At 40.5% G+C, this 27,883-nt stretch overlaps 1 protein-coding gene across 1 annotated transcript; it reads left to right on the forward strand.

Annotated features, from left to right (window-relative positions):
* Positions 1-5: 5 nt before the first annotated feature.
* pcp4b (Purkinje cell protein 4b) lies at positions 6-27,883 on the forward strand. Its single transcript, XM_026297764.1, has 3 exons — positions 6-153; positions 20,213-20,264; positions 27,238-27,883. Exons 1-3 carry the CDS (start codon positions 145-147, stop codon positions 27,366-27,368), a joined length of 192 nt encoding a protein of 63 aa, XP_026153549.1. The 5' UTR covers positions 6-144; the 3' UTR covers positions 27,369-27,883.

Consider the following 27,883-nt stretch of genomic DNA (forward strand, 5'->3'; position numbering starts at 1 on the left):
AGACGGAGGAGTTGGGCTTAACACTTTATAAAGCTTCTCTGTGCGCGGCGAGCCACTCTTTTAAAGGGCACTGTTGCTGAAACTTCTCTTTCCGCATCTCACGTACTGGAAGCAGGCGAGGCACCTCGACATTTACGGTCCATCATGAGCGAGGTAGGAATAGTTTATGTTTTAAAACAAAAAAAGCATCGGGATTAACCCAATTGCGCACAATGCGTGCGCTAATGCGCATAAGGAAATATTATTGAGAGATTTACCAGGCAGGAGAGCTGCTGTTGACAACGGACACTGGTAACAGATGGAATTTCTGCACATTTACTGCTGAAGCGCTGAAATTCCTGTCATAGTGTCAGATGCTGCACAGCTGCTCTGGCAAAGTGTGTAGGGCACTCCGGGGCGCAGCAGTGCTGGGTTTAACTGCCGCTTTAGGGGGACTAGTTATCTATAGTAGTGGAGCTACGACAGATACATGCATTTATTTTTCACTACAATGGCTCAGACCGACTTCACGTTCAGTCATGATTTGATTTATGCTGCGTGGTTTGACAGCAGATACAGTAGAAGGAGCACTGGCGAAAAAAGGAATAGAGTGTGGAGAAGCACAGAAACTGTGGCGTGAACTGCGTTTACTTTGTAACTTCTTGAATTTTGAAGAAACAGCAAAATGAGAGAAAAGGACCAATGAATATCTCTCATATTGGAAGAAAAGAGAGATTCAGGTGAAAAGGCTTCCAGGTGATTTGTTTGACAGTATGTGGCAGCACTGGTAAATAAAGTCTCAGGTGGCTGTACCAACTGAATATTACTGTAGGTTTAGTTCTCAGCATGAAGGCAACTGTTCAGGGAATCTGAGATCTAACACCACAGGAGGTTACAGCTTGCAATGGAAAACTGCTGTTAGGTTTTCCCACAGCTCACAGTCTGTATCCCAAACAGTCACAGATGTTCAGCTCATTCATTGGAGTGGAGGGAGGTGGATATTAATAGCTTTCTTTTAATGGAGACTTATGATTCTGCACAAACCATAAAGCTCATTATTAAATGCCCTGGAGTTTTCCTGCTCATGTAACCACCATGTTTTGTTTGTGCAGGTATCTGTGGGTATATACTCGCTTTACAGTGTTTACATGCAAATGTGTGGTCAAGTGAGAAACTACACTCTAGACATAAATGTGCTCAAAGGTTAATTTGGAAGCCTGAGCAGCAGCTGTAAACCTCCTCAGACACTTCAAGGAAAAAGGAAAAAAAGCCAATGAAATGGTAAAGCAGTGTTATTAAAATCCAATCCTACAGTCTAGCAGATATACAGTCTGTCATTCCGTCAGATGGGTTGGTGTCAAACGTCACCATACTTCCCTGCAAGCTGTTTATAACCAGTCTTTCACCCACTGCCTTAATAAAATATGATATCAGGGTGCACACACAACAGCAGCTTTAATAGCTTTTAAATAATTGAATCGCCTGCAGTGAAATCACCTTTTTGTTTGGTAATAACCCACAAAGTAAAGAATAGCTGCCATCTTCTGTTGATTAAAAGAGGCGTAATTCTAGGGGAAAAAATGGTCCTGATACAAATAGGAGGAGGAGGCAGAGGAGGAGGAGGCCATGGAGAGGAAGGGTGAGGATTTTTCTGCTTAGCTGATATGTTTTGTCAAGTATTGAGCAGAGTGGGGTAGTTCTCAGTCAAAGTCATTCAGTCTCTAAACTTGACTTGATGCCAGTAAGCAAAGCAGAGCAGCTCAGCATGTTCTGGATGGATGAGTCTCTCAGTGGTCAGCACTGCAGCCCTCTCGCTCTATGCCCTTGCCCCCTCCACCTCCCACTTTCTCATCGACACATACAATACTCCAAGGTAATACTGCTCCACAGTTTTACTCCTACAGCTTTGATTTTTTTTCTTCTGGGCCTTCTCTCTACATCTCTTGGCAAATGAACCAAGTGAACAGTGTAAAAAAATTGTCAGGTGCTCCAGATGCTGGAAAACGGCTGACTCAGGACACTTTGATACTTTTTTGTTAGGTTTATAGTAGAGTTTAAGATACTGACAGGGTTAGTAACCATCATGTCGGAGTTTGACTTTCCTCTGGTCTTAATCTGTAGCTTGCTGTTTGCACTCAGTCCCTTTCCGAGTGCTGCTGTGTTCAGCTATTTGACTGATAGTTCTGATTCTGAGATTACAGAGCAGCTTTCTGATAATTAAAAATCTGAAGTATACTTAGCAAAATTAAATGATTTTTCTGTGGATATTTTCAGTTGTCCTAACAGGTCCTAACATATAGCTATTGTTTGTGAAGACTGCTGTTCATATTGCTGACAGAGGTTCGATGAATATATATATTATATATATATATATATATTACAAGGGCAATATGTGGGATATATAACATAAGGCTAAAGTCCGCTTCAAGTCTCCTTTTCACAATGACGTGTCCTTTGTTGGATGATGTCTTAGATGAGGGAGTGTTAATATTCACTTTCATTCAGGCACAGGTCAGACCCGTTAGTATCTGACTCAGAGGTACAGATTCTCAGGTGATGGCAGCCAATATTTCTGTAGGCTGCTGGGTCCAAAGATACAACACTGGACAGCTTGGGGCCCTCACTGACTGTCCCACAGATGGTCTGTGTAACACTATGGCACTTAGCAAGTGCATGTTCCTTTATTCTGTTGGAGATGTTAAAAACCCCAATAAGGGAACCGTTTGCTGCACGATAAGAAATGTTAGTCTAGCACTGAAATCACAGTAGCTGCATTCGCTCATCCTGGCTCAACAAATGTGTAACAGATTAAGCCAGGATGCACAGACCCACACTTTTTCAGTCATCCTGGTTTTCTTAATTGCATGTGCGATACCCCCCTGATCTGACTACAACAGCGTGAGCAGACCGATAAGTGTCACCAGCTGGATGTTGCGTATTTTTACAGGGTGGCAAACAGAAACACAACACAACACACCACAGCCTGAGCCAAATGAAATATAGAAAAAGAAGACCAGGTTGTAGAATTATAGCATCAACAAAGAAGTAAACTGTTAAAAACTCTAAAGATAAACACACAAACAGCACGATGAGCATTTACAGGTAATGTGAAAACATCAACAAATCACTGGATGTTTTTATGGAGATGGCCTGTGGGTGGCTGGTGTGTTTTTATGGTTTACGTTACTTGTAGAAAGTTACTGCACAGTTCATGGAACATTTTCCAAGGATGCTTAAACTCATGTTGACTCTCAGGTATTTCTGGACTACAAAACTGCATGCTGCTCTCATTTTCCTGCAGTTACTGACTCATGACGCAGACGTCTTGAAGCCAATACAGCTCATATAGCAGCAGCCAGTCTCTAGTTTCTGCAGCTTTTTGCATAACTGTCACAGCAACTTCACCAGTGTTGGTCAGTGCAAGAGGAAGTAACACTCACTCAGACTTTGATGATGATGTTAAATGAAGTCAGATATTCTTAGATCAGTATCAGCACAGTTGTGGTGAGTGTGTTCGAATAAAGGCTTAAATAAGATTCATATGTGTACATGCAGGTATTTACATTCTTGCATGTGTATGTGCATTACATACATGTGTGCATGTGCAGTTAGAAATTTGTATAACCATTTTTTAATACTATTAATTTTTGCCCCAGTTGCCCCAGCTGGGATTGCTCAAAATTGCTAATTACCTTAATTATAAATTAGCATAAGCTTAGCCTTGATTGGCTGCTGGATCATTATTGCAAGTACAAGTTTCTTTGTAGATGTAGTTCTGAAATGATAAGAAAAGCCTTTGGCTATGTGGACGACTGCATTGAGGAATCATACACAGTATTCATGCTACTTTGAATTAGCCCTGCTTTACTTTGAGCTTGGCTCAATTCAGCCCCATGGACAGGAAACATAAATCTGACAAAACTCTGTTTAATCCGATTGAAGCACAGATAGGAATTTCTCAAAGTACTTAGACTTAAATAACCTCGGCCAGAGAAGTATCACTGAGGTCACCGCATTAACAGTCAGCACAAATCAGATGTCTCAAATAGCTTCACAGCTTTTTAGGACACTTATCACCTGTGCTTACCTAATCACTCTGTGTTATTGGAGAGACACAGTCACTGAATTACACTCTCTTTTTGAATTAATCTACAGTATATCTTCCTTTAGCTGTGGTGCACTGACTCCCTATCTTTCATTTGTCTTGTAACGCTGGACTAAGATCTTCACACGCCATCACCCTCCCAGGCATCAAATTGGGTTGCGGGATTTTACGCAAGAGACACTGAGCTTTGGGTAGCGACTGGAACACACACACTGTCTTATCGTTAGACAAAATATGATATATTTTTCACAGCAGTTTGACACAAAGCTTCATTTAGTCATTATTGAATCTGATGTGAGGACTTACTTTGGAAAATGCTTTTTTTGGCTTTTGGTGCTTGCAACACTTTATCTCAGAGTTCAAGCATTTGTTCTCCATCCCATTAAAAACTGACATCAGCTGGTTTTAACATGAGTAACATGAGGTGCTTAGTCCTTGAAATACACACTGTGTATATGAGGGTAGAAATCTGCATTTATGCTTAGCAAAAGCCAAAAGATAAGTCTGCCCTAGTCTTTTCAGATTGGTAAACCTACAACAGGAACTGGTCCGTCCCTATGTTCAAATATTAAGCAGCTTTAGAGCATGTACTGCTGGATTAGGGGACTTTTGTAGATTGTGTAGATCTGCTGTGTTGCGGCTTCCACTGTTGGCAGCCACATTCTTGTTCACTGTCCAACAGGCAGATGGACCACACAGATTGCTTTTCACCCTGATGGTACACAGGGTTAAATTGGCAGGCTTTGGTAAAGGCCTAAAATGCAAAATTGCAGAAATAAACACAGATACAGCTGTGTTTTATTGGTGTCAGTCTGTTGCAGCTGTTGTAGTGGACTCTCTGCACTAGCAGTAGAAAGCATGCTGCTTCTACAGGCGAGTGTCCTGTAAAAGTGCAATGGACAGTTTCACACAAAGGCCTGTGTAGAAAGAGATCATGGTCTTGGAACTTTTGATGAGACACTGAAAACAAAACCACACTGTCAGCTGTCACTGCACAAGAGATGTTATCTAAATGATATTCAAATTAAAAGCAAATTTAAACACTGAATCTGATTATTTCCATTGTATAATGATCACATCAATTAAACTCTATAAACATATTCAGTGTCTTCATGTTGATTCATATCATGTTTAGTTTCCATCCTGAGTCTAATCAACACACACTCCATCAACCAGCACAAACTTTACCAACAGCAAAGAAGATGTGAGCTGCAGTTTACTCAACCGCAGGATCATAAATCACTTGGACTGGTATCAAGCTCACACAGAAACTATTAGTGCAGTAAAGCGACAGTTTTTGTAATGCATGTGTTGCTGTTGTCTGATTGTTATGCAGCCATAAATTAGCCGGATGTGTACACAGGGATGATGAGGCCCTGTTTTTTCAGGCCTTGTATTGCCTTTTGCAGAGGAAACACACAATGTAACCAATGTAAAGTGAATCAATAACATAAATTGACATGTTTATTAGGCCTGTTGCTTTGGTGAAATGCTTTGGAAGGTGTTTACAGAGCTCTTTCATCCTGTGACTGATGGATGATTTGCTGTCAGGTTGCAGAAAATCCTCTTTAAGTCTGTGCTCTTGACATGGATGAAAAATTATGACACATTTAGAATACTGATGAAATGATCAATCATACATGATTATTTTAATTGTTACATGACAGTGACATATGAAAGGAAATTTTGATAACTATAAAATTTGTGAATCTATGACAGTAGGCAACACTTCTGTGTAAAAGCTGTCTTTGCTCTGTGAATGAACCATAATCATATAAATCAAACATTTCAGCAGCGTGCTCATGTTGGTGCGTATGTTTCAGTCATTCACTGTACGAGTTGGGAGGGCTACATTAACAGAGCGACATTTCTGCTGCACATTGCAAATTTTCCTCCTCCAAAATCATTACAGCATCACACGCCACAGATTTGGGGGAAAATACTTTGGGGACTGCAGGCCAATCTAATAAGCAAGGAGGTTAAAGAAAGAGTTTTGTAACTGCACGAGTCCCAGTCTGAATATTGGGACAAATGGTAAATTTTTAGTAGAGGCACATAAAAACATAACCTGTGTTGTTTTCATTCTCAAACACTCACTCTGTGCTCTTAGAGTCATTTTAATGACGTGAGCTGGCAAAGTATCTCAGGTATGTTTTTTTCTACTTTTTTAAATCTGAAGTTAACGCTGTACATGGCTGTGTTATCTTCCAGCTGCTCTCCTGTCATGTAAAACATCTACATGTATTGGTGAAATATCCAAGCAGCATACTAAAGATTTACATAACGGGAATGTAGTATTCACAAATTTGCCAATTTTTGCTTTTTAAATGTCTTGGCATTGGTATTTGTCTGCAGTCACTGGGTGTGACACATTAAATGGCGTTCATTGAAAGAAGAAGTTTAAAACTACTCTTTTCTCTGTGGACACTTAAGCGCTTAATTGTAAGGTCTTTTATTGTTAAGGCTCAAGTCATAAAGAGAATTTGCTCATGACGTTTGGGATGCACTGACAACCACAACCAGACATTGCAGCAGTGTAGAACAGCTGGTGGTATTTCTAAAACAAGCTGGTAGCAAATGTGATGAACAATGGAGCAGTTTGATTTCCAGGTCAAACCTTTAGTGCATAAGCTACGTCTAGTTTGTTGATTCATTTTAATGACTATGGCTTTTTATTATGCGGCTGAAACAAAGCCTATATGGTAATTAAAAGCCAAAATGAATTTTTTACTTACTATCAAATTCAGTGTAGCCAGAGATGCTATTTTGGATAATGAGTCGAAAATCTTTCTCTCTTTGTTTTTTTTTTTAAACACCCCAAACCAGGAAAGTACTGTATCTTTGATTCTGCAGAACACTCATGTCCTGTGACTTTATGAGCCACAAAGCATTGACCTGAATGCAGAAAAGAAAATGTATTTTGAGGAGGTAAAGGGACATGAAATTCACTATTTATTTATTACTAATGTGTAAAGCTCATACAGGCAGTTGAGGAAGTGACAGTGATACATTGATTTGTCATATTATACAGTATGTCCATTGTAAGCCATATACCCCTGTGGTCCCCCTGAATATTACATATTTTACCTGCAATATAGGACAACATATAACCCATGTTATGTCTCTACATACTGTATACTTACTGTTCACCCCTATAATGAAGGTCACCTCACAGTTGCACCAGCTTTCTTCCACACTTACTGGACCTGCTCAGGCACCAACCCTATAGTCTATCTATGACGTTTTTTTTTCTTCTCCATTATGGACTAAATGGAGCCTAACTGCTATACAGATTTCTAAAGTGGCTCAAGTAGAAAAGAAAATGTGTGGCATGGTGTCTTTTTTTTTTTTTTTTGGATTTAATGGAAAAAGATGAGACAGACATAAATCATGAGCCGACAGCAAACACCTGTTATCCAGCATCCTAGCACACAATTAAATGGGGACTAACCTGCCTAATGAATACCCAGTAGCTGCATATACTACTGTTTATGCTGTTGAACACTGATGCCATAATTTAGTGTTAAATAAAAGATCCTATTAAACACTATGACACAAAACACAAAATCAGTTCATTGATAGTCCTTGAATAAGTTAAACTGTGTTTTTGGAATGATGGTGGCTTGTGAGCAAATAATAAAAACATTATCACTCTGGGTACGGATTATAAATCCTGTCGGACTCTTATGTCCTGCAGGTCTTTTCTATCACCGTTTTTCTTCAAAGCGACTCAGTCACAAGCCACTCTCGCCCCAGTGAGCACAAGCCGGGGGCCAACACATGCCCTGTGTAGATGTCACTAGAAATCCACTGCAGCTTTTGAGGAACTGTTTTGTAAGACAATGCCCCAGAACCACAATTAAACATGAGAGGAGGCTTTTCACAGGCACAGTGTGTAGTTTGAGTAGTTTAGGGAAGAAATTTGCAGTAGCTGCATTGATGAGCTCCCTCAACTATTAGTTGGGTTTGTCATTTCCACTTTACACATATTCTTTGCACTGGACCCCTGATGTTCTGTGGCTGAACCTGAGCTGGTGGTGATGTCTACGGGGAAGATGAACAACTCATTTGTCTCTGTCTTACGCTTGAAAAGAGACATTAAAAAAAAACTTGTTCTGAAGCTTGAAAAACAGAAAGAAGAAGAGGCGGTTTTTGGCCTTATGTTCTTTCTGCTTCAATTGTCTGTGGCCTACTTCTGCTTTTTTAAATTCTTAATGTCCATTGAGTGTGGCAGAGAACTCGGACTCTAGAAGCTGCCAAGTCTTAAAATAACCCCAGAAACAACTATTTTACCAATTCCTCACCACTCATTTTCATCTACCACTCTACTTTGATTTTAATTATTAAGCTATACACAAACTGTGTTTAGTTTGAAATCCACCGAGCACAGAGAAAGGATCTATTATTTGAACAGTATCCAAACTTCAAGTGTATTCTGATTCCTTGGTGAGTTTATATGAGGGATGTTTCTATCTGACAGTCTCTGGACAGCAGAGCAGACAGATTCATCATTCCTCATAATTAGGGTCTTAATTTGAACATCTTGCTCTTTTCAGTTCATTTGCAAAGCTGCTCTCCTGCTGCTTGGCCCATAAATGCAGACTGGAGCGCTATCTGGGTCGCCTGGTTACGTAGCAAGTGCTCAGTGTGTCACGCGGAGCCACCTCACAGCTTTGCATTGGATTAAATTAACAAAGTCACCACAAACAGACTGGACCTCCTCAAAAAACACAGTTTGTCTGGATCTTAGCGCTCAAGCCCAAAATGGTCAGTGTTGTTGGGCCAGATGAAGTAGCTGACGCCAAAACATCAGTCGTTCAATCCAAAACATCAACCTTATGGATCAGCTATTACAGATTAACAGACTAAGGAGCTTTTGGGGATCCACAGCACTGATTTTCACATTTCATCTAATTTGTGACAAACAGGGAGGTGTTTCAATGTTCAACACAACAGAGTTAAGTCAATAAACTACAGGAAACTGCCCCCTGACAACAACAGTGGCGTGAAACAAAAGTCAGGAAGTGTGCTTCATCCATGATGTGATTCGATGAACTGAAAGGCACAGTTAAAGTAAGATTTAGTAGTAGTCGTTGTGATAGTGTTGACTTTAAAAAAATAACCTCAACTCTGTCTACTTCACTTGTTACCAGATGGAGTTTTAGTTTTAGAATTTACCTTATTCACAGATTGTTCTTGATCAGCAGACTGTAATCTAATATCCAGTTTATCCTCAGTCTATTTTCAAATTCAGTTTTCGCTCAGCTTTCAGCAGGAGCCAGGAGGGACCAGGCATGCAAAATGAAATGTAAGTTCTCTTAAACTACTCCAAAAAGTAGGAGAGGACAGCTGGTTTTCACATCAATTACATTTAACCCAATAAAGAGTTTGTTTGACACATTGTGTTATTTTACTTTTACGAGTGTATGTTTTTAAGACACTGTGTTAGTTAGGTAAATCAACTGAAATCTTCTGTTCAGTTATGCTTTTGAACCAAGGGAGATTTCTAAGAAAACAAATGTTGCTGTGTCATCAAGATTTGTTTTATTGTGATTTAAGTAAATACTACACACACACGCACGCGCACACGCACACACACACACACACACACGCACACACACGCACACGCACACACACACACACACACACACACACACACACACACACACACACACACACACACACACACACACACACACACACACACACACACACACACACACACACACACACACACACACACAGCATGATTGAATTTGTTGCTGAGTGGAGTACTTTGACCTGCAGCACTGCTTCTGTAAATCAGCTGGCTGATTGAACCGAAACCCTGGTTGATCACAGGGAACTCCCTCATCTATTTACTGGCCTGCTGGTTAGTTTGGTGCTTCTTTCATCACTGCAATACACTGTGGCTGAATGGCATACGATCCCAAAGTGAGGAAACCAATCCCCAGAGATTGGAGACACCCACACTAATGAAAGCAACTCCGAGAAATGTGATGTCGCCAATTTCAAGGCTCATTAAATTGTGTAACAGACGGGAGTTTGAAAAAATAATTTGAAGAGGAGCTGCAAAGTGTTTTTTCCCTCCTCCCCTCCTGTGTCACTCCCTCCCTCCCTCTTCTCTCAGTGGAAATTGCTGTGAATCAAAGTATTTTTTTTACCACAGCACAATCTGTATTAAGATGAAAACAAATGATTTTTTTATTCTAGAGGTCATTTGGAGTTTTTTGATTTCCGGCTTTTCTGTGCCACAGAGGCATTAGTACTTCTTGGCTTGGTCTTGAGCACATTATGTGAACTGAGAGTTTTAGTGCCGCATCGCATAAATTCTCCAAAATAATGTAAGATTATAAAAAAAAGAAGAAAAAGTAGTTTGTGAGTCAATGTGAGTGGTTTGATCAAAGCTTCTCTGGGAATGGCACCTTGGTTGCATGACAGCTGGCCTGTTTCTTGCTCAGGCTCATAGTTTTACCAAAAGCCTTCTTCATCCCGAACCTCAGAGGAATATGAAGGAAGCAAAACAAATGACTGTCTCACACAGTGACAGGCGTGTGCAGCATGTGGAGATGCTTTGACAATGATTGTGGTTGTATGTATGAGGAATGAAGTAGCGAATAGGTACAACTGCTTTGCAAAAAATAAAGTTAATATGAAAAAAGTGTGAGAGGAAGAAGAGATCATCTCTAACATCAGGGCCTGACAACTTCTCATTTCAGCAGAGTCACTTTAGGATTCCTGGCTTCCACAGAGGAAACTGGACGTTTCTGTGCCTCGTGGTTCTCCTGGCAGACTATGTGAAGGCGCCAGCATCGCCAGTCACCGTCAAACAGCTGATCTTTATGACAGACAAATCAGCTGCTCTTCTTTTTCCCCACTGACTCACTCTACCTGGAGCCCCAAGGGCTGCTGAGGAAAAAAAGATCTCCACATTTGACTTGTAGATACCAGCCCACCTTCCTTGTGTGGAAAATGGAAGTCATTTCTTAAAACCCACAGTAAAACGGGCAGCGGACGAGGCTCAAGAGTGTGTAGCGTAGTGTAGTGTAACAATTGTTGCAAAATAGTTTAATGAGAAAAATTAAACTAATGCCAGAGGTGGATTTAACATACACTAATGTGCCAGGTGCATATGTGGACCGGCAGTTTAGATACATTTTAACCTTAATTCATTTTTCTCTGTGCCTCACAAATGGCTTCCTTTACAGTCTGTTGTAATTACTGCAGCCAAACTTACTGCCTTTCTTTTCAGAGAAAAGGGGTCCCAGGGAAAGTCAGTAATTATGTTTCATGGTAATTACTGACCTCTGTGGTGCACTGCAACAGTAAAAAGCCACCCACTTCCTCCTCACTTTCAACCAGACATGCACTGGCTGCCTAACAAAGGAAAGAAAATCCAAAAAATCTGCAGTGGGGAGTTATTGACCCAGCACTGATTTGGCTGCGTTTCAGTGTGCCCTGTAGCCTTTATGACAGTATGGTTTATGTAACTGCCAGTGGAGCTCATACAGATGAGTGGTCTGTAGTACACAGCGCTGCACACATACTCGTAGTAAAGAGCGCCCACAGACGCACACTCACTCCCGGCACACTCCCACAGTGAAGATGAGCAGGCTGATTTCTGGAGAGCTGAAGAGGCAGGAGAAGAGCGAGGTTAGAGGATCAAAACGAAAAGTGTTCTACTGTTCAGGCTTTTAGCACAGCAGCATCCTCCATACACTGAACATCCCCTCAGAGACAAAAGCTGCTGAGTTACATACTGCCATGAATGATAGGAACGTCTCACTGTCATGGAAACGAGGTTTCTACGCCCCCACATACTAGCTACGGCTCTATTTCAGTGTGTTGAATCTGTGGAAAGTGTTGATATGTTGCTACACATCAGCGTGACCAAGACATTTAATCGACATGGCGACTTTGTGATTTTAAAGCAGTGTGTCAGAATGACATTATATTAACATATTTGTTATTTTCAGCATTGTCAGCAGTTGATTAGGTTAAAGACTGAAAGCAGGAGGTAACAGGATCTACCTAAAATAATCCTATGAGATCACTAATCCATATAGCAGCTTGTCTGTTTAATCAGTAAACAAATAAAAGAACTTGGGCTATCACTGTATATGGCCAATAACAGATTAAAAATGCCAACAGAAAGGAACAATGTGTGATATTTAGAGCAATCTATTAGCAGATATTAACTATAGTATTCATAAATGTTGTCATAAGTGTATAATCACCAGAAAATACAGACTGCTGCACTTTACTAAGCTTATAATGAGCCTTTTAAACCTACATAGGGAGCAGGTCTCCTTTCAGAGAAGCGGCCATGTTGTATCACCATGTTTCTACAGTAGCCCAGAGCGGCCAAACCAAATACTGACTCTAGACAGGGAATCTTGTCTTGTTTTGAAATTGATTGGCACTGTACCCTCCCTCGTGCCTGGAAATGGTTTGTCTACAATCTCACCACTATATGTTTTCAAATCTTTCACTTTTTACACATCCATCCATCCATCCATCTTCTTCCTCTTATCCGGGGCCAGGTCGCGGGGGCAGTAGCCGAATCAGGGATACCCAGGCTTCCTTCCCCCTGGCCACTTCCTCCAGCTCTTCCGAGGGGACACCGAGGCGTTCCCAGGCCAGCCGGGAGACATAGTCCCTCCAGCATGTCCTGGGTCTTCCCCGGGGCCTCCTCCCAGTGTGACATACCCGGAACACCTCCCCAGGGAGACGCCCAGGAGGCATCCGAAACAGATGCCCGAGCCACATCAACTGACTCCTCTCGATGTGGAGGAGCAGCGGCTCTACTCCGAGCTCCTCCCGGGTGACCAAGCTCCTCACCCTATCTCTAAAGGAGCGCCTGGCCACCCTGCGGAGGAAGCTCATTTTAGCGGCTTGTATCTGCGATCTTGTCCTTTTGGTCATGACCCAGAGCTCATGACCATAGGTGAGAGTAGGAACATAGATTGACCGGTAAATTGAGAGCTTCGCCTTCCGGCTTAGCTCCTTCTTCACCACGTGCACTAGGAACAGGTCTGACTTACTACCGGCAATGTGAACCAAGCTCCTGCTCCGTTTGTACAGAGACCGGATAGCCCTCAGCAAAGGGCCCCGGACCCCATACTCCTGGAGCACCTCCCACAGGATGTCACGAGGGACCTGGTCGAATGCCTTCTCCAAGTCCACAAAACAGATGTGGACTGGTTGGGCAAACTCCCATGAACCCTCGAGCACCTTCGAGAGGGTGTAGAGCTGGTCCAGTGTTCCTCGGCCGGGACGGAAACCGCATTGTTCCTCCTGGATCTGAGGTTCAACCACTGGCCGGCTCCTCCTCTCCAGCACCCTGGCATAGGCCCCCGCTTCCCTTATGGAAGACGTGTTGACGGGATTGAGGAGATCCTCGAAGTATTCCTTCCACCGTCCGACAATATCCCAAGTCGAGGGCAGAAGCTCCCCACTTCCACTGTAAACAGTGTTGGTAGAGCGCTGATTCCCCCTCCTGAGACGCCGGACGGTTTGCCAGAATCTCTTCGGGGCCGACAGGTAGTCCTTCTCCATGGCCTCATCGAACTCCTCCCATACCCGAGTTTTTGCCGCCGTCACCGCCTGGGCTGCAGCACGCTTGGCCCGGCGATACCCGTCAGCTGCTTCGGGAGTCCCACAAGCCAACCAAGCTCGGTAGGACTCCTTCTTCAGCTTGACGGCATCTCTTACCTCCGGAGTCCACCACCGGGTTAGGGGATTGCCACCATGACAGGAACCCGAGACCTTACGGCCACAGCTCCTAGCAGCCGTGTCGACCATGGAAGTGGAAAACGTGTCTTTTTACACATTGCACCTTTAATTCAAAGCTCATCTATGCAAAAAACATGAAGTCTTTGAATTAGTTGTGGGTTGCAGGATTACACTAGTTTAAATTGAGGAAAACCAAACTAGTTTAAGCTGCATGCCCATGTGGATCAGTTTTATTTGGGTATAATCACATGAAGACGAAACTTGAGAAAGCAGGCCTGATTTTACGGCAGGTGTGAAGACACGTATAAGATGGAAAAGCAAACACAAGTCAAATGGAAAGAGAGGGCTTGACTCCAGCATCCCATTATGCTGGTCCGATAACAGAGTTTGGCTCAGAGAGGAAAATAAAGGTTTGCTCACAGCAGAATGAAAGGAGGTGGATATTTTAAAGGATTCTTTCTGAAAACGTCTGCTGTCTTCCTTCTCCCTTCCCCAATGAATGGCCAATCAAGATAAAATACATTTGCATTTCTCTGTTGTGCTACGTGCTTACAGTATGTACACACTGTTATTCTGCTAGACTCACCCGGTGTTTGTGAGAGTGCCTGTGTTCTTGTATATGTGTGTATATATATGTGTTTTCTTCTAGAACAACCTAATTGAAAGCCTTGAGGCACAAATTCTGCTGCAGCCACTATGGAGTTTACTGAAAATATGCTAGAGTAGCTCTGCTGTTTGTGTTTGTGTATTTCAGCTAAAAGCACACAAACACACACACATCAAATCAATGTTTGTTGACCTTGTGGTCCTCTGAGTCTTAATGATTAATGAGAAACACAATATGTATCTTTGTGCTTTGTCTCTCTCCCTTGTCAACGTCATGTAATTACTGTCTTTTTTTCTGCTTGATTAGTTTCTCATCTAATTGTTTTTGTTCCTTGTGGCGTGTGAAATTGTGTGTGTATGTTTTCTCCACAGGTCTAATTTGTCAGTGTGTGTGTTTTTATGTGCAGATTTATCTGCAGAGTGAGGATATCCCCTTTCCCCCTCAGTAATCTCACTCATTAAAGCTACTATTATTGCAGTTCCAGAGCTGCTCGTCCGTATTGGTTCCTCCTCTCTTCCCTGCCCCCGGGAGAGTTATATTTTCTCATCACCTCTGCTAAACTGAGCTCCATAAACAAAATCGCCTCAGGTCACATCTTGAATTTAAGCCAAGTTGTAACCTGTTAATCCCTATGGAACCTGTTGTGTGCACACAGTAACACGGTGATAATCATGGCCAAGCAGAGCTTAGATCTATGGTGATGTTATCTCAGAGGACATATTTAAGGTTTCAAAGGCACCACAGTGTGGTATTTTATGATGGGTGGACCAAACTTTACAATGATCGCATTTCAAAGATTCACTAGATGTGTTCAGTCTCAAATTGTGCAAATGAGCTCCTCTATGATAGAATATTATTTCCTGTTTCGATGCTAAGTGAAGAACTACAAAAGCCACAGACAGAAATGTGATGTGCTAACTACAGACTGGTGGTTTCTGGATTATTAATCCTATAAACTGTGATTAAATAGGCACTTTTTTTCTCAAAATTGAATGAAACAAGTTGAAGTAGCAACAAACGTCAATAGACAAGAAAAATGACAACGTATAGTATAATTAAACAGTCAGCTTCTGAAGTGGGATTATTTTTCAAATCTCCTTAGGAAATTGTGATAAGCATTTTTGACTGTTTGTACATTTCACAGACTAAAACCATAATCAGTTCAGTGAGAAAGTAACCAATAGATTATAATCATTCATTGTAGCCTCTTATCTTAGAACCAGTGCAACGGAAAAATAATCAGAAGCAGCAAAAAATAAAATAAACACCATGGTCAGCAAATTTTTGTAACTTACACTACTGTGCACATCAAGCCAAAAACAGAAGAAAGCCCATATGCTTTTAAGATAAAGTGATTTTCAGAAATTACAAGGTTATTCTCTATCCTCTAATGCTATTTAACAAAAGCATTAGAGGAGGTGCATCATGTGTGAATATCTATATGTGGACATCAGCTCAAATGGACTGTAAAACCAGTAAGACCATGAAGAACATTGTTCTGAAAGTTACAGATCACGCTGCTTTTCATGCCCTTGAATCTACCTATAGGCCTGTGTTAGTGTTTGTATTTGCAGTTGGTCTGTGTGTGATACAATATCAGTCTCGTTGTAACAATGCTGCAATATTACATCAATGCGATATCTCCAAAACATACATGAGCAATTCAACCAGATGAGCTGGAGGGCAGTTTTGTTTCCAGTGAGTGCTGAAGCAGAGCAGTCAGCTGAAGTTTTTGGGAGTTCAAGCTCAGGCACTAGTTCATTTCATGGCCATTAGAAGAGGCTGGTGGAGAGACTCAGCTCTATTCTTTGAACTGGGATTAGTAACAGGGAAGAGCAAAACAGTGCTGGTTACCTGGCTCTGGTATTTGTTTGGAGCTGCAGGGAGGCTCAGCTGTGTGACTGTGCTGTTAATCACCACAAAGCAATTTACTAAAGTTGCCCCACTTTGGGTTTCTCCTGATAGACAAATGAAAAGAGCCAACACGTATCATCCTGACATGCATGACAGGTAAACATAAACTGCAGTGTTGTGTGCATGTACTGTACCTTATACACTTCCAGTAACTTCAAGAGTTTTTGTTAAAGAAAATTCAGAATTGCATCAAAGCCCAGCCTCAAATTAAACATTTCTTCCCAAAAGGCACTGGCATGTTGTGCTGAGCTTGTGAGGATGCTTCAAACCCCCTCACCACCCAGCCCTCTCCCCAGCATCAAAGCGAGGCGCATGCTGTTTGAAATTCATTGAAAGCAATGGATTAATAATGCAGAAAGAGAAGCTCAGAAAAGAGGACACGTGGCACGAGACCTTCTCGACTTTTCAGCTATTAAAGCATGGAAACTCTTCTGACATGAGCAAATAGGAAACCTTTGAACAAGCAGGGAAATAACTGTGAAAGCTGGAGCTAATTCCCTCAGGAGCCAGCTAGATACATGCTACTTAAATGAAACATCTTCTTTCTGCGTTTTGTTACTGTGCCGACTCCCCAGTGCTTTCCCTCTGAATTTGTTAAAGCTGGCAAAAATCCATATGAAATGCTTACAATCTAATAATAATACATAATATGTATATTATACAGCGCTTCCCTTTGCAAAACACACATAGGTCATCTCAAGCCTCACTTAAAACATGGGTAAAAAAAACAAAAACTAGCTACAAAGATAAAGTACAGACTGTGATGAAGTGGCCATTTGTGGAAGAATATTAAAATTAAAAGCCATTTAAACAACTGTAATTTTATTGATCTTTCTGTGCCTTCATATTCCTGAAATAGAGTACATATTTGTTTTATTGACTGAAATGAAAAGATTGACTTTATAACACATGAGGCTGGAGCCAATTGGTGGTTAGCTTCAAAGTCCACCTCTCAGCACCTCTAAAGGTGTATTGATCTGGCACAGAAGCACAAACATGGGCACACTCCCATACATGTGGTCAGCACATCCATTTCTACCTACTGTAGTTTACAGCAAAAAATCAATAAAATCAACTTGGATTGGCTGACTACACACACACTAGACTAGTTGACCGGACTGGGAGACCACACACACCTCCTGTTTGCAGTACTGATTTCATGGCGATTCCACAGACATGAGATTTTACAGAAACTTGCTCGATCAAACATGACTTTGTAACCCATGTCCTTTCCATGTCTGATGTTGCTATAATTCAGCAAGCTTGTTGTCTTTTTCAATCGGGTGGTGTTGTGATGTGCTGACATGTTTGGTGACGCTTCCTCGGGCTGCTTGCTTTCATTTGCTATTGGGGGTATTTTGGCAAAACCTCCTTGATAAGTAATCTTAAATGTCAAACATGTTTGATATTTACCAAAAATTGTTTTTTAAAGTCCAGGTTTTGTGCTGCTCATGGGGTGATTTCTGTTGCCTTTGGACAGAGCTAGACTAGTAATTTACTGGACCTCTGCAGGCTTAACCCTCCCTCTCTCTAATTTTCCTTTTTTTCCCCAGACAAAAGGAGGCGGTCACCATGTTGATTCTGGTCATTTATCTTCTCAGTGCCAGTGTTTGTCTAAGTACATCTTAACTGCAGAGGGAGGTATTGATCCTCCTCTCCACTACAGAAAAGAACATCATCACAGCTGTGCATATGAAAACAGAAGCTGACACCCTGGCAATGACCTATGCAGCGACACGATAATTCCTGCAATAATTTCATATACATGTAAGAGACTGGGCAACATGATGGCTTGGTGATTAGCACTGTTACCTGGGATAGACTCCAGCAGATCCCTACGATCCTAAATAGGAATAAGTGGGTATGGATAATGGATGGATGGATGTAAGAGACTTTGTTTCCCAGATCTGCCAAGTTTCAGTGTCACCTATTGATTGCAGTGGGAATTTCAAGCTCCTAACATCCTCTAAAATGCATAGCCATACTGAATGTTTTAGTGAGGTTGGTGGCAGTGACTAAGTGTTGGACTTTTTGCACTCCCTCTCTCTGCTTAAACCCACCTGCTCTTTGGTTGTGGGTGTAAAGATAAATGGGCCATCAAGTCAGTCCCACACACAGGCCTGGGGACATCCGTTATAACGTGGATAGCTAATGCTGAATTAATTAGGATGGCTCATACAGTGGAGCAGCAAAGAAGAGGATCATTTGATAACATCGGGTTCTTAGCTGCATTAGCACTTAACACTTTGGTGAAAGGTCTGCAACAAATCTTCATTTTATCAAGTCATTTATGTCTGTAACTGAACCCTAAAAATAACATTTCTTGCATAAAAAATTAATAGTACAGATCATTTTAAAATGTCCATATGAAATTGACTAGTTTCATACATTTTTTGGAAATTTGTTCCTGTATCTTAAAGCAATAAAGACTAAAGAAACTTCCCATGGGGCAGTAGGGCCAAAGCTCACTTGATCTTAATTTTAAGATGTAGACAGTAAAAGTGGTAATGAGTATTCTGACTACTACTGTACTTTATGTGCAGGTATTTGGCCTGTAAGTAAAACAAGTAAAGTTTATAGCTATGCTCACATTGTGGATCTGTTTTTTGAATAAACAAACCTAATCTGCTCATTGTGATGAGGTGTCACACCTGTACTCAGATGACCAGCTGCTCTCTTGTCTCTTACATCATGAATTTAAAGTTTATGTTGAGTGAGTGTTGAAAGTCTTTGAGCTCTATTTTTAGCACACTTTGATAAACTCATATCATGTCAGAAGATTTGGGGAATACACACATTAACACAGTCAATTTGCTGTTTCTCTGGAGCCCAGTGGCTATTTGCAGTTTAATAAGAGGGAAATTAGTGTGTTTGGAACCCAAAGGTAATATTGTGTGGCTAATAAATGACTGAGGCATAAGAACACATTCAGATAAATGGGCTACATTAGTACACAAGGATAAAATGACTGTTATGTGCTGGCACCATGTGTGTTTGAAAATGTATTTGTGTTTGAGTGTGCAGTACCTGGCTTTGTTTTTCAGGCGATGCTGAGATCGTTGCAGCTTTCATACATTAGGATTTCTCATGTACATCCACCAGTCTGCTCATGAATTTACTTAACACCTCTGTGTCTTGTAAAGTGGAGTGAAAAAGATGTCCACTAGCCATACCCACTTATCCTTGAGGGTCACTGGGTGGTTGGAGCTAATTGGTGGTTGACATTAGGTGAGAGGTGGGGTACACTCCACACACGGCTGACATAAAACATAGGTAAAATGAGCCCTCACAGTATGACAGAAAAATAGTTGAGCATGTTTGATGATATATTTGACAGCTTGCATAACTGCCTACGTCTGGACTTTTCCCACTCTGTACTTAGCTAACGAGGACAATGGAACATACAGTACAGTACAGACTAGGTCATTTGGTCATTTGCTTTGCTTCAACTGAGAATTCTTCTGACCTCTGTAGCATCACAGTGCCACGTCATAATAACAGACAAAACCTCGGGCACTGTGTCAGTCGTGGTCATCGTGTATATTGTCTTTAGGCCTTTCTACTGTCACACGGCCCTGCAGAGTCACTTCTAGCTGGAATATGTGAGCCCGACCAGCTAAAACCCTCCAGAGTGGAGGCTTTAGAGAGCTTGCTTGCAGATTATGTGGCAGATCAGCCCCCTGTAGATGTCAGAACAATCATGGGGACAAGGCTTAATTAGCAAAGGGCACAGAGCAGTGACATGTATTCAACTCAGTTGGATATGATGGCAGGTTTGTGGGAAAGTGTCTATTGTGCTGTAGTCGGGTGGATTCCATTTTGAAGAAAAAGTCCTGTATAAAACTTTTCTGTTTTGTTGTTTTGTGTTGCAGAGACAAGGATCTGGAGCAGCTGCTGGCAACAACAAGACATCTGGAGGGCAAGGTAAAAAAAAAAAAAACTAATGTATGTGATACATTGGTATTTAATTTAGACACTTATTTTCATCAGCAATATTATGATTCAGTGATATCGGAGACAAACTGACCTCAGATGAAACAGGAGTTATATAAGCATTTTTGATCTTTACATAATTTTGGAAAATAAAGATGAGAACTTAAAAGTTAAGGGAGACAGAGACTGAGAATGATGGAGGTGGGGAGGATGAGAGAGAGGGAGGCTAAGTGGACCAGAGCTTACAGTAAACGATGATTCATGTATTTAAGATGAGCCTTAAAGGGCACATGTCACTTGATTGACAGTAACAGGGTCAGAAGGATGGCTGCCATCAGCACACACACGCACACACACACACGCGCGCGCACGCACACACACGTGCGCGCGCGCACACACACACACACACACACACACACACACACACACACTCACGCACACACACACACGCACACACACCTCAGGGTTTTGCATCTTATCCAATCATGTTCTGACAAGAGTTCAGGGCACTGTAACGTCATTTACATGTCATGGAGAACATTTTATAATGAGAATTTATAGTTCATGTCTCATTTTCTGTCACATTTCTTCATTTCTGTCTGAGAGTACAAAGCCCTGGAGTCATGTCTATTTCAGCAGGTCTACAGTACATGAGCTCAAGAGCAGTGCAAATAATTATGAGGTTGTACATTATTATTTTTCAGCAGTGACTCACCTTTGAAACCAAAAATACCATCTCCTGTAAGAATTCATAGCACGTCTGGCTACATACTGTAGCAATTCAGCTTTGCTAATTTAGTAAATTTCAAAGACATTATATACTGCACCACTTTACAGTTTTTATATAAATCACTTGACAAAGCTTTGGATTGCTCTGATCTTTAAAGTCCTGACTCAGCTGGGTAAATAATACAGTGCCAGGAGACACAACTGAGATGACCACCAGCTTCTATAAATCCAACTCTCTGATGATTGCCTCCCTGAACAGAGATAGACTACCTGTATCCCTTTGGTCCTGTGGGAAATAAAGATCTGCTTCGTGCACCAAGTGCATTACAAATCATGTTTATTGTTGAGCTTTCTGTCATTAAACCTATCACAGTGAAGTAAATAAAGACTCATCGAGAAACTAATATCGTACCTGCTTTCACTTGTATAAATCATGCCAGTGATTTGGTCTGTCACTCTGACTTGGGACCAGATTATTACTTGAAAGCGAGAAAAATTAACTATACTGATTTAACAAAATAGTGTGGTCTGTACTTTTTTCAATAAATTTATACATAATTGATTTAAAGAAAGAGGAAACAATTTGCAATAAAGCAACACTAATGCAGCAAAAAAACTGATTCTTCCACAAACTGATAGGCCTTTACATAAATGCATTTAGTTGTTTAAAGAGCAAAAGTGTTGGAAATGTCAAAGGAAAAACCATGTACTTATCAGAACAGTCAAATACCAAGTTATTATTGTATGCAACCTTGAACAAAGTGGGTGTGCACGTGGTTCAGCTGCCTTTAAAATTGATGTAACACTGTATTGAAAAGGCCTTCAAGGTCAAAAAATGAACTGGCAACTCATCATCTCATTTTTCGATGCAAGCATCAGGCAGCTGTGACAATTGAGATATAAGATTAGCCTACAAAAATCTAGTTAATCATTAATTTTTCAAATAGTCTAATCATTTTTCAACTTGAATAAATGGTTCATCTCAAAAACAGGCAGTAATCTGCTTCCAAAGCATGTAAGAAAATGCAGCACTGACCCACTTTGAAAATAATAACAGAGTCATTGTTCAGCAACATTATTCACCAGTGCCAATTAACAGGATCCAGTTTACCTAAAGCAACTGGGTGAGATGAGACACCTTGTTGCAGGAGACTAATTTTTCACTGCCTGTAGGATTTAACACACTTTCTATTCACTTAAGAATAAAGAAGCAAAGGCAAAGTACGCAGTCTACATTCATACAAACACACACACACACACACACACACACACACGCACACACGCACACACGCACGCACGCACAGCAGAACACGGTCTTTAAAGGCTCTCGCAGGCTGAAGGGCAGCCAAGGAGTGATTGATGTATTCATATTCATTCAAACTCATTTTGAACTGGGGGGGTACATGTAAATACAACTGTGCTGCACCTTAGTCATGCAGCCAAAGCTGTTTCCCTGATTACAGCACTACCAGGAAAGCTGGAGGAAATTATCTTTGTCTGCAGATAACCGCAAAAGATTAAAAGTTGAAAGTTTATTGAAAGTGTAATTGAATTGGACACTTCCACCTTGCTGTGTCATGACTCTATTTACTTTAAGACCCAGGAAAGACTCACTGCTGATGTTGATTATTCTATAAGAAGAAAGAAAGAAAACAAGATGCTGCTAAAATTAACATAATAATCTTTGTCAGTCGGGGACCAAGGTGAAAACACTGTTTTACAAATAAATTGTCATGCTAAATAAAAGTACAGGCAATTATCAAAAACCAATTGATGCTCATCATGCATTATTTATTTGGATAATCATTTTAAATAGTAGTTACAGCTACTCTTTACTTAAATTGCATATAATTAAAAATACAGTATAATATAATGCAGTCTCGTCATACTCACTTTACTCTGAGTTTCTATTGTCTAACAGAAATTATGTTTTCATTCTCCGTTCACTTATTGTCACTTCTGCTTAAGAAAGTATATAATGTTTCACATTAAAATACTTTCAACAGCTCAAAGGGTATAATACCTCAATTTGCAGGATGTATTGAGTTTCACTGATAGTAACTTAACAGTGCTCAGAAAAGTCAAATTAAAGAAGCTGTCAATGTAAATGAATAACTGACTGATATTTGTGTTAAGAATAGAAACTCAGCAGCAGATTGGTGAGGTTTACAGGATGTAAGTGTTGGAACAGAAGTAAAATGAAATAAAATAATAAAAATATTCATGTAAAGCACAAATACCCATCAACTGTACTTAAATACAGAACTGGAGTAACTGCATGTTGGTCAGAACACCGTCATAGACACCTCTAAAACGCCTCTCACTTCTCTGACATTGTTTGACATGGTTGAGTCCAGATGTTGTGTGTTTGGGCCATATGCTCCACATGTTCACTGAGCTTATGATTAGCCCAGGCACTGTAGCAGCTATGGCAGCATGGACTGACTGCTACAAACCACACTGACGGGAACAGTAATAGGAAATAGTCACCCACTTAGTCCTGTGGAACACAGCAAGTGGAACTGCTCCATTTCTTTATGTAAATGTTAAGCTTGCTGAGAATTGTCATGAACTATACGGAGATTTTACTACACCAACAGCACCTTCCACCTTATTTCAAACAGGCACAGACAATTTTAAAATTGGCTCACCTTAGAGATCAAAGTCATCCTTTTATAATTAGCTTGAGACAAGCGCTCAGATGAAGATGACCCATTTTCTACACACTTTTTAATTAGTGTTACTGTACGCAATTATAACTGTAATGTATTCGTTTTATTCTGTCAGATATTGTTAGTAAATGCACATGGTATCGCTGTTTCAGAAGCATTCAGCACTAGAAAGAGCAGAAACCACGTATTTCCTCTGCGGGTTTTTGAAGAGCCCATGTTTTCACTATGTCCAAGCAAGTTATACAGATGCTTCCTCCCCATGGCAAAATAAGAGATGACACACAATGAAAAACCAAGTACACAATCCCAATCAATACTGAACCAGTGTATTTGTGTATCGACCGCTCTTATGTTTTCCTGCATTTCTAGTGTTTCAAGGCCTCAGGGGTTACCGATGTTTTCCTGACATTCACACACTGACTTTTAACTGTAAACATACAAACAGGAATCTCTCACACACATAAACACAATTCTATGCACATAAATATATAAACTTTTACACTGTACACACACCCAAGCACAATTATCTTTTGAAAGCATGCACGATGCCGTTGAGTCCAGATCTTCAGCTTAAAATGGATGTTGGACACTAGAGAAACAGCACTGCCTCTCTCCTGATAAATGTATGTGTTTGTTATATGGTTTAAGTTGCCTTTGGAGCAGCAAAATGACAAGATGAAGTGGCATTAACATACAACTTAACAAGACACATGAAAAATCCTCTAGTTTAAGTAGTTTGTTATTATAATATTCAATTCTGTTGAACCGATAAATGCAGGGGTCCTGCCATTTTAATTTACCAGAGAAAAGCTGATTGACCTACAGCTGAATGAAAATGTATTAGAGACACAGTTTGTCCTTTGTGCTTACTGAGGGTTGATAATCAGAGCCATTTTGTGTTTTGTAAGTAAAACATAAATTACCTGGGAGAAATTTTCTAAATGACCAATTTCATAAGATAAAAGATTTTTGCTTGAATCAGCAAAAGGAGCAAAAAGGAGCACAAGTGCAGAGATAAGTGGCAGATACATTCAGGCTGTTTTTTAAATAACAGGTGAAACTTACTTTGGGTCCAGGCAGACAAGATCAGGCAGGGAAAACCAAAGGTGAAGTCCAAATCTAATCAGAGGTTGAAACAGAAGATGAAAACATACAAAAACTGACAAAGTCCATATCCAGAAATCCAGAAATCCAAAAGTCCATAAATGAGTTTGCACATGGAAAACAGGAAGTCCTGGAAAACTTTGAACAGGTGTGGTGGGTGTGAAAATCAGGACTAAGTAATGAGAGAAGAAGAAGTAGCAGAGGAACAGGAGTCAGAGGGAAAGAGTGACCTCTGCAGCCTGGGTGGGGAAATAACAGTTCACAGAAAAGCCATAACATTTGTGACACCAAAAGAATTCAATTTATTATCATACAAAGCCTCTAAATGTTTAACATTTTACTTAGAAAACAATTAAACAATAACCAAATTAGTCATCTGTAAATCTTATTGTTATATGGACACAGGTTTTTCAAAGGAAGCAATAATATGGCACTGATTTGGGGACAGAGATTTAGTCTAATTTTCAAAATTTGTCTCCATTGTCTCAAGGTATAAAACTTCCTTTTTAATGCATCTTGTCCTCTGTGAAATCTATAAGACTTCTCAGCACCTTTAAAAGACAAGGATGGCAACAAGCACCAACCAAGCACCACCTACCACACACCAACACCACAAATAAAATTTTCTCCTTTTCACTGGCAGCACATTCACGATGATCCAAAACGACACTCTGACAGCAGATATTACACTCCCATTAGGTGAAGACAGGGACACTGAAAGTGCTGCCAGAGGTAATAGGTTTGATAATCCATTTTGTGTATGTTTATGTGTGTGGAGGAGAAGATGAATCCTAATACAGATGAGAATGATCCGTCATTGTCACATTCAGCCACTGCCTCCTGTCTTTTAAAAAATGATGAAAATCTGTGCTCAGAACTCAAAGTCTTTGTCAGCGTGATGACATGGTTCCTTTTTGGTTCATCTGAAACACAAAACTAAACTTGATCAGTTGGTTTAGTTATAAAAAACATGTCCAGCACCTACATAACTGAGAACAAAACTGAAATTACTGACAACCTGAACTGATAAACAGCATATTTGACTCTTAAATGTTGTTAATGTGACCATTGTTGGATGTAAACTTAATGTTGCCAAAGTAATACACCTTTCATTGTCTGGTGATTTTATTAGAGAAATAAAAATTACTTTGTGAATTTATGAATTTAGCATGGCTATAAGAAGCTCACACTTTTCACAATTACATTAAAGTGACATTACGTTTCTTGCATAACTGTCCCACACTTAGCCCTGATGTCACATTTCTCATTTGTTTTCAGCAAATATGCAGTTTTTAGTCTATTAGTGTGACGATGTGATAAATATAGTAATAAAAAAAACACTAGATTGGTAACGTCCTTTTTTAAAACAAGTTGACTAGTTTGTATGGGTTTCAACAGATGAATGAAAAATAAATTTGCATGAAAAAGTTGGATTATTAACATGTGTGCTGTTGACAAGGCAGACGCCAGAGCTCGGTAGCTAATGCTGCTTGAATGAAAATAGTGAGCATTAGAGAAGTGGAAAATTCAATATCAATTAATGCAGGATTCAAAGATCAGCTTGACACAGCAGTTAGTTTCCTCCTTGAGCAGCAAGAGAGGGGGACTCAGCTCCACCCCAAGGGAACCTGAGGATTAGCTGCACAGTCAATACGAGTTGCCTTTCTGTGCATGTGCTGTTAGTATTTGTCATCTTTCCCTACACTTGGCTCTGCTGATCAAACGCAAGCCAGAGCAATGTGTGTCGTCCTGTGTGTTGTCAGCCAGACAAATGGAATAACTTCATACAGAGTTTTTTAGAGAACTCATTAATTTCTGTGAAAATAAAAAGACAAAAACAGCTAATTGACTTTTTATTCTTGGTGACATGAGCTGTTGCATGATAGTGAAACATGCTTTAACGATGAATTCAGCAAAGCATTACAGCAAAGCAGTAACGCCAGATAACACATTTTAATCGATCGAAGGCTAATCTCGCTGACATCGTGAGCTATTGATCTGTTGTGTCTGATCCTTTTTTGCCTGTTTTTTGCATTTAATTGATTTAGTGGTATTTAACTACAAAACGTTAGGTAATAATTCAATATTTTTATGCCTTGGTGCCTTTGAGTCAATGTTTATGAGAAACATTAGCATTTTACTGTCTAACTGCTAAAAATTTGCAGTCTCTGACAAAGGGACCTTAAATATGCAATATATGGCTACCTACAGGATGTTGTGGGAAAAAGTCAGGCTAAAGCTGGATGCATCCTCACAGCTCATGAAATATTGAAGACCTGCAGCCCCATGCCTACACCTAAACATTTGGAAAAGCCAAACACTGAGTGATGTGTCGTGCCTATTTACTGTTGCTAAGCCATGATCAGCCAGTCAGTGTTTAGTGGTGAGTTTTAGTGAATGTCAGTTCACCTGGCTGATGCATTCAATGAGTTAGACCTCTCTTTCCCTTTTCCTTCCAGATGCTTCCAAGACGAACGTGCCAGAGGACTTTGACATCGACATGGACGACCCAGAGACCGAAAAGGCCGCGGTCGCCATCCAGTCCCATTTCAGGAAGTTCCAGAAGAAGAAGCGTGATGAGAAGTCCTAGTGAGCACCCCGCTGCTCTGCCGCTGGTGGAAGTGATGGCACAGTGTCGATGGTGTGACATTTGCATGTAATACAAATTCATACCTGTTGGAACTTCAGGGGCTGTGATGGGGGGACAAGAATGCAATAGCCTGTTCATCATATAACATGTCTGTGAATTTTCATTATGCTATTACTATAATTCCTATTATTTATTGTTTAACTGCTCTATCAATAAATAAGCAACACAAAGATCCTGTTTCTGTCCTGCCATATATTGTATGTTCCTTATATCATGAAGTCTAGCTGGTGTTTGTGTTAGAATATGTTTTTGTACTTATCCCAGCCTCATAACTTTACCATCCTTTCTGTACTGATTAGGACTACATTTTCTGGAATCAACTGTACTTGTAGATGGCGCTAAATCGGAGGTTAGAATAAGGCCATTTTTAGGAAACTAAGTCTGGAACTTTCCATCCTTAAGATAATATTTCACCCACTGTACCCAGAGGCATTTTTCTTACCCGCATGGTACTA

The sequence above is a fragment of the Mastacembelus armatus genome, chromosome 13, assembly GCF_900324485.2.
Source record: "Mastacembelus armatus chromosome 13, fMasArm1.2, whole genome shotgun sequence".
Lineage (NCBI taxonomy): Eukaryota > Metazoa > Chordata > Actinopteri > Synbranchiformes > Mastacembelidae > Mastacembelus > Mastacembelus armatus.

Coding starts and splice junctions, on each gene's coding strand:
- pcp4b (XM_026297764.1), top strand. Junction 20,265..27,237: donor CAAGACATCTGGAGGGCAAG/GTAAAAAAAAAA, acceptor TTTTCCTTCCAG/ATGCTTCCAAGACGAACGTG.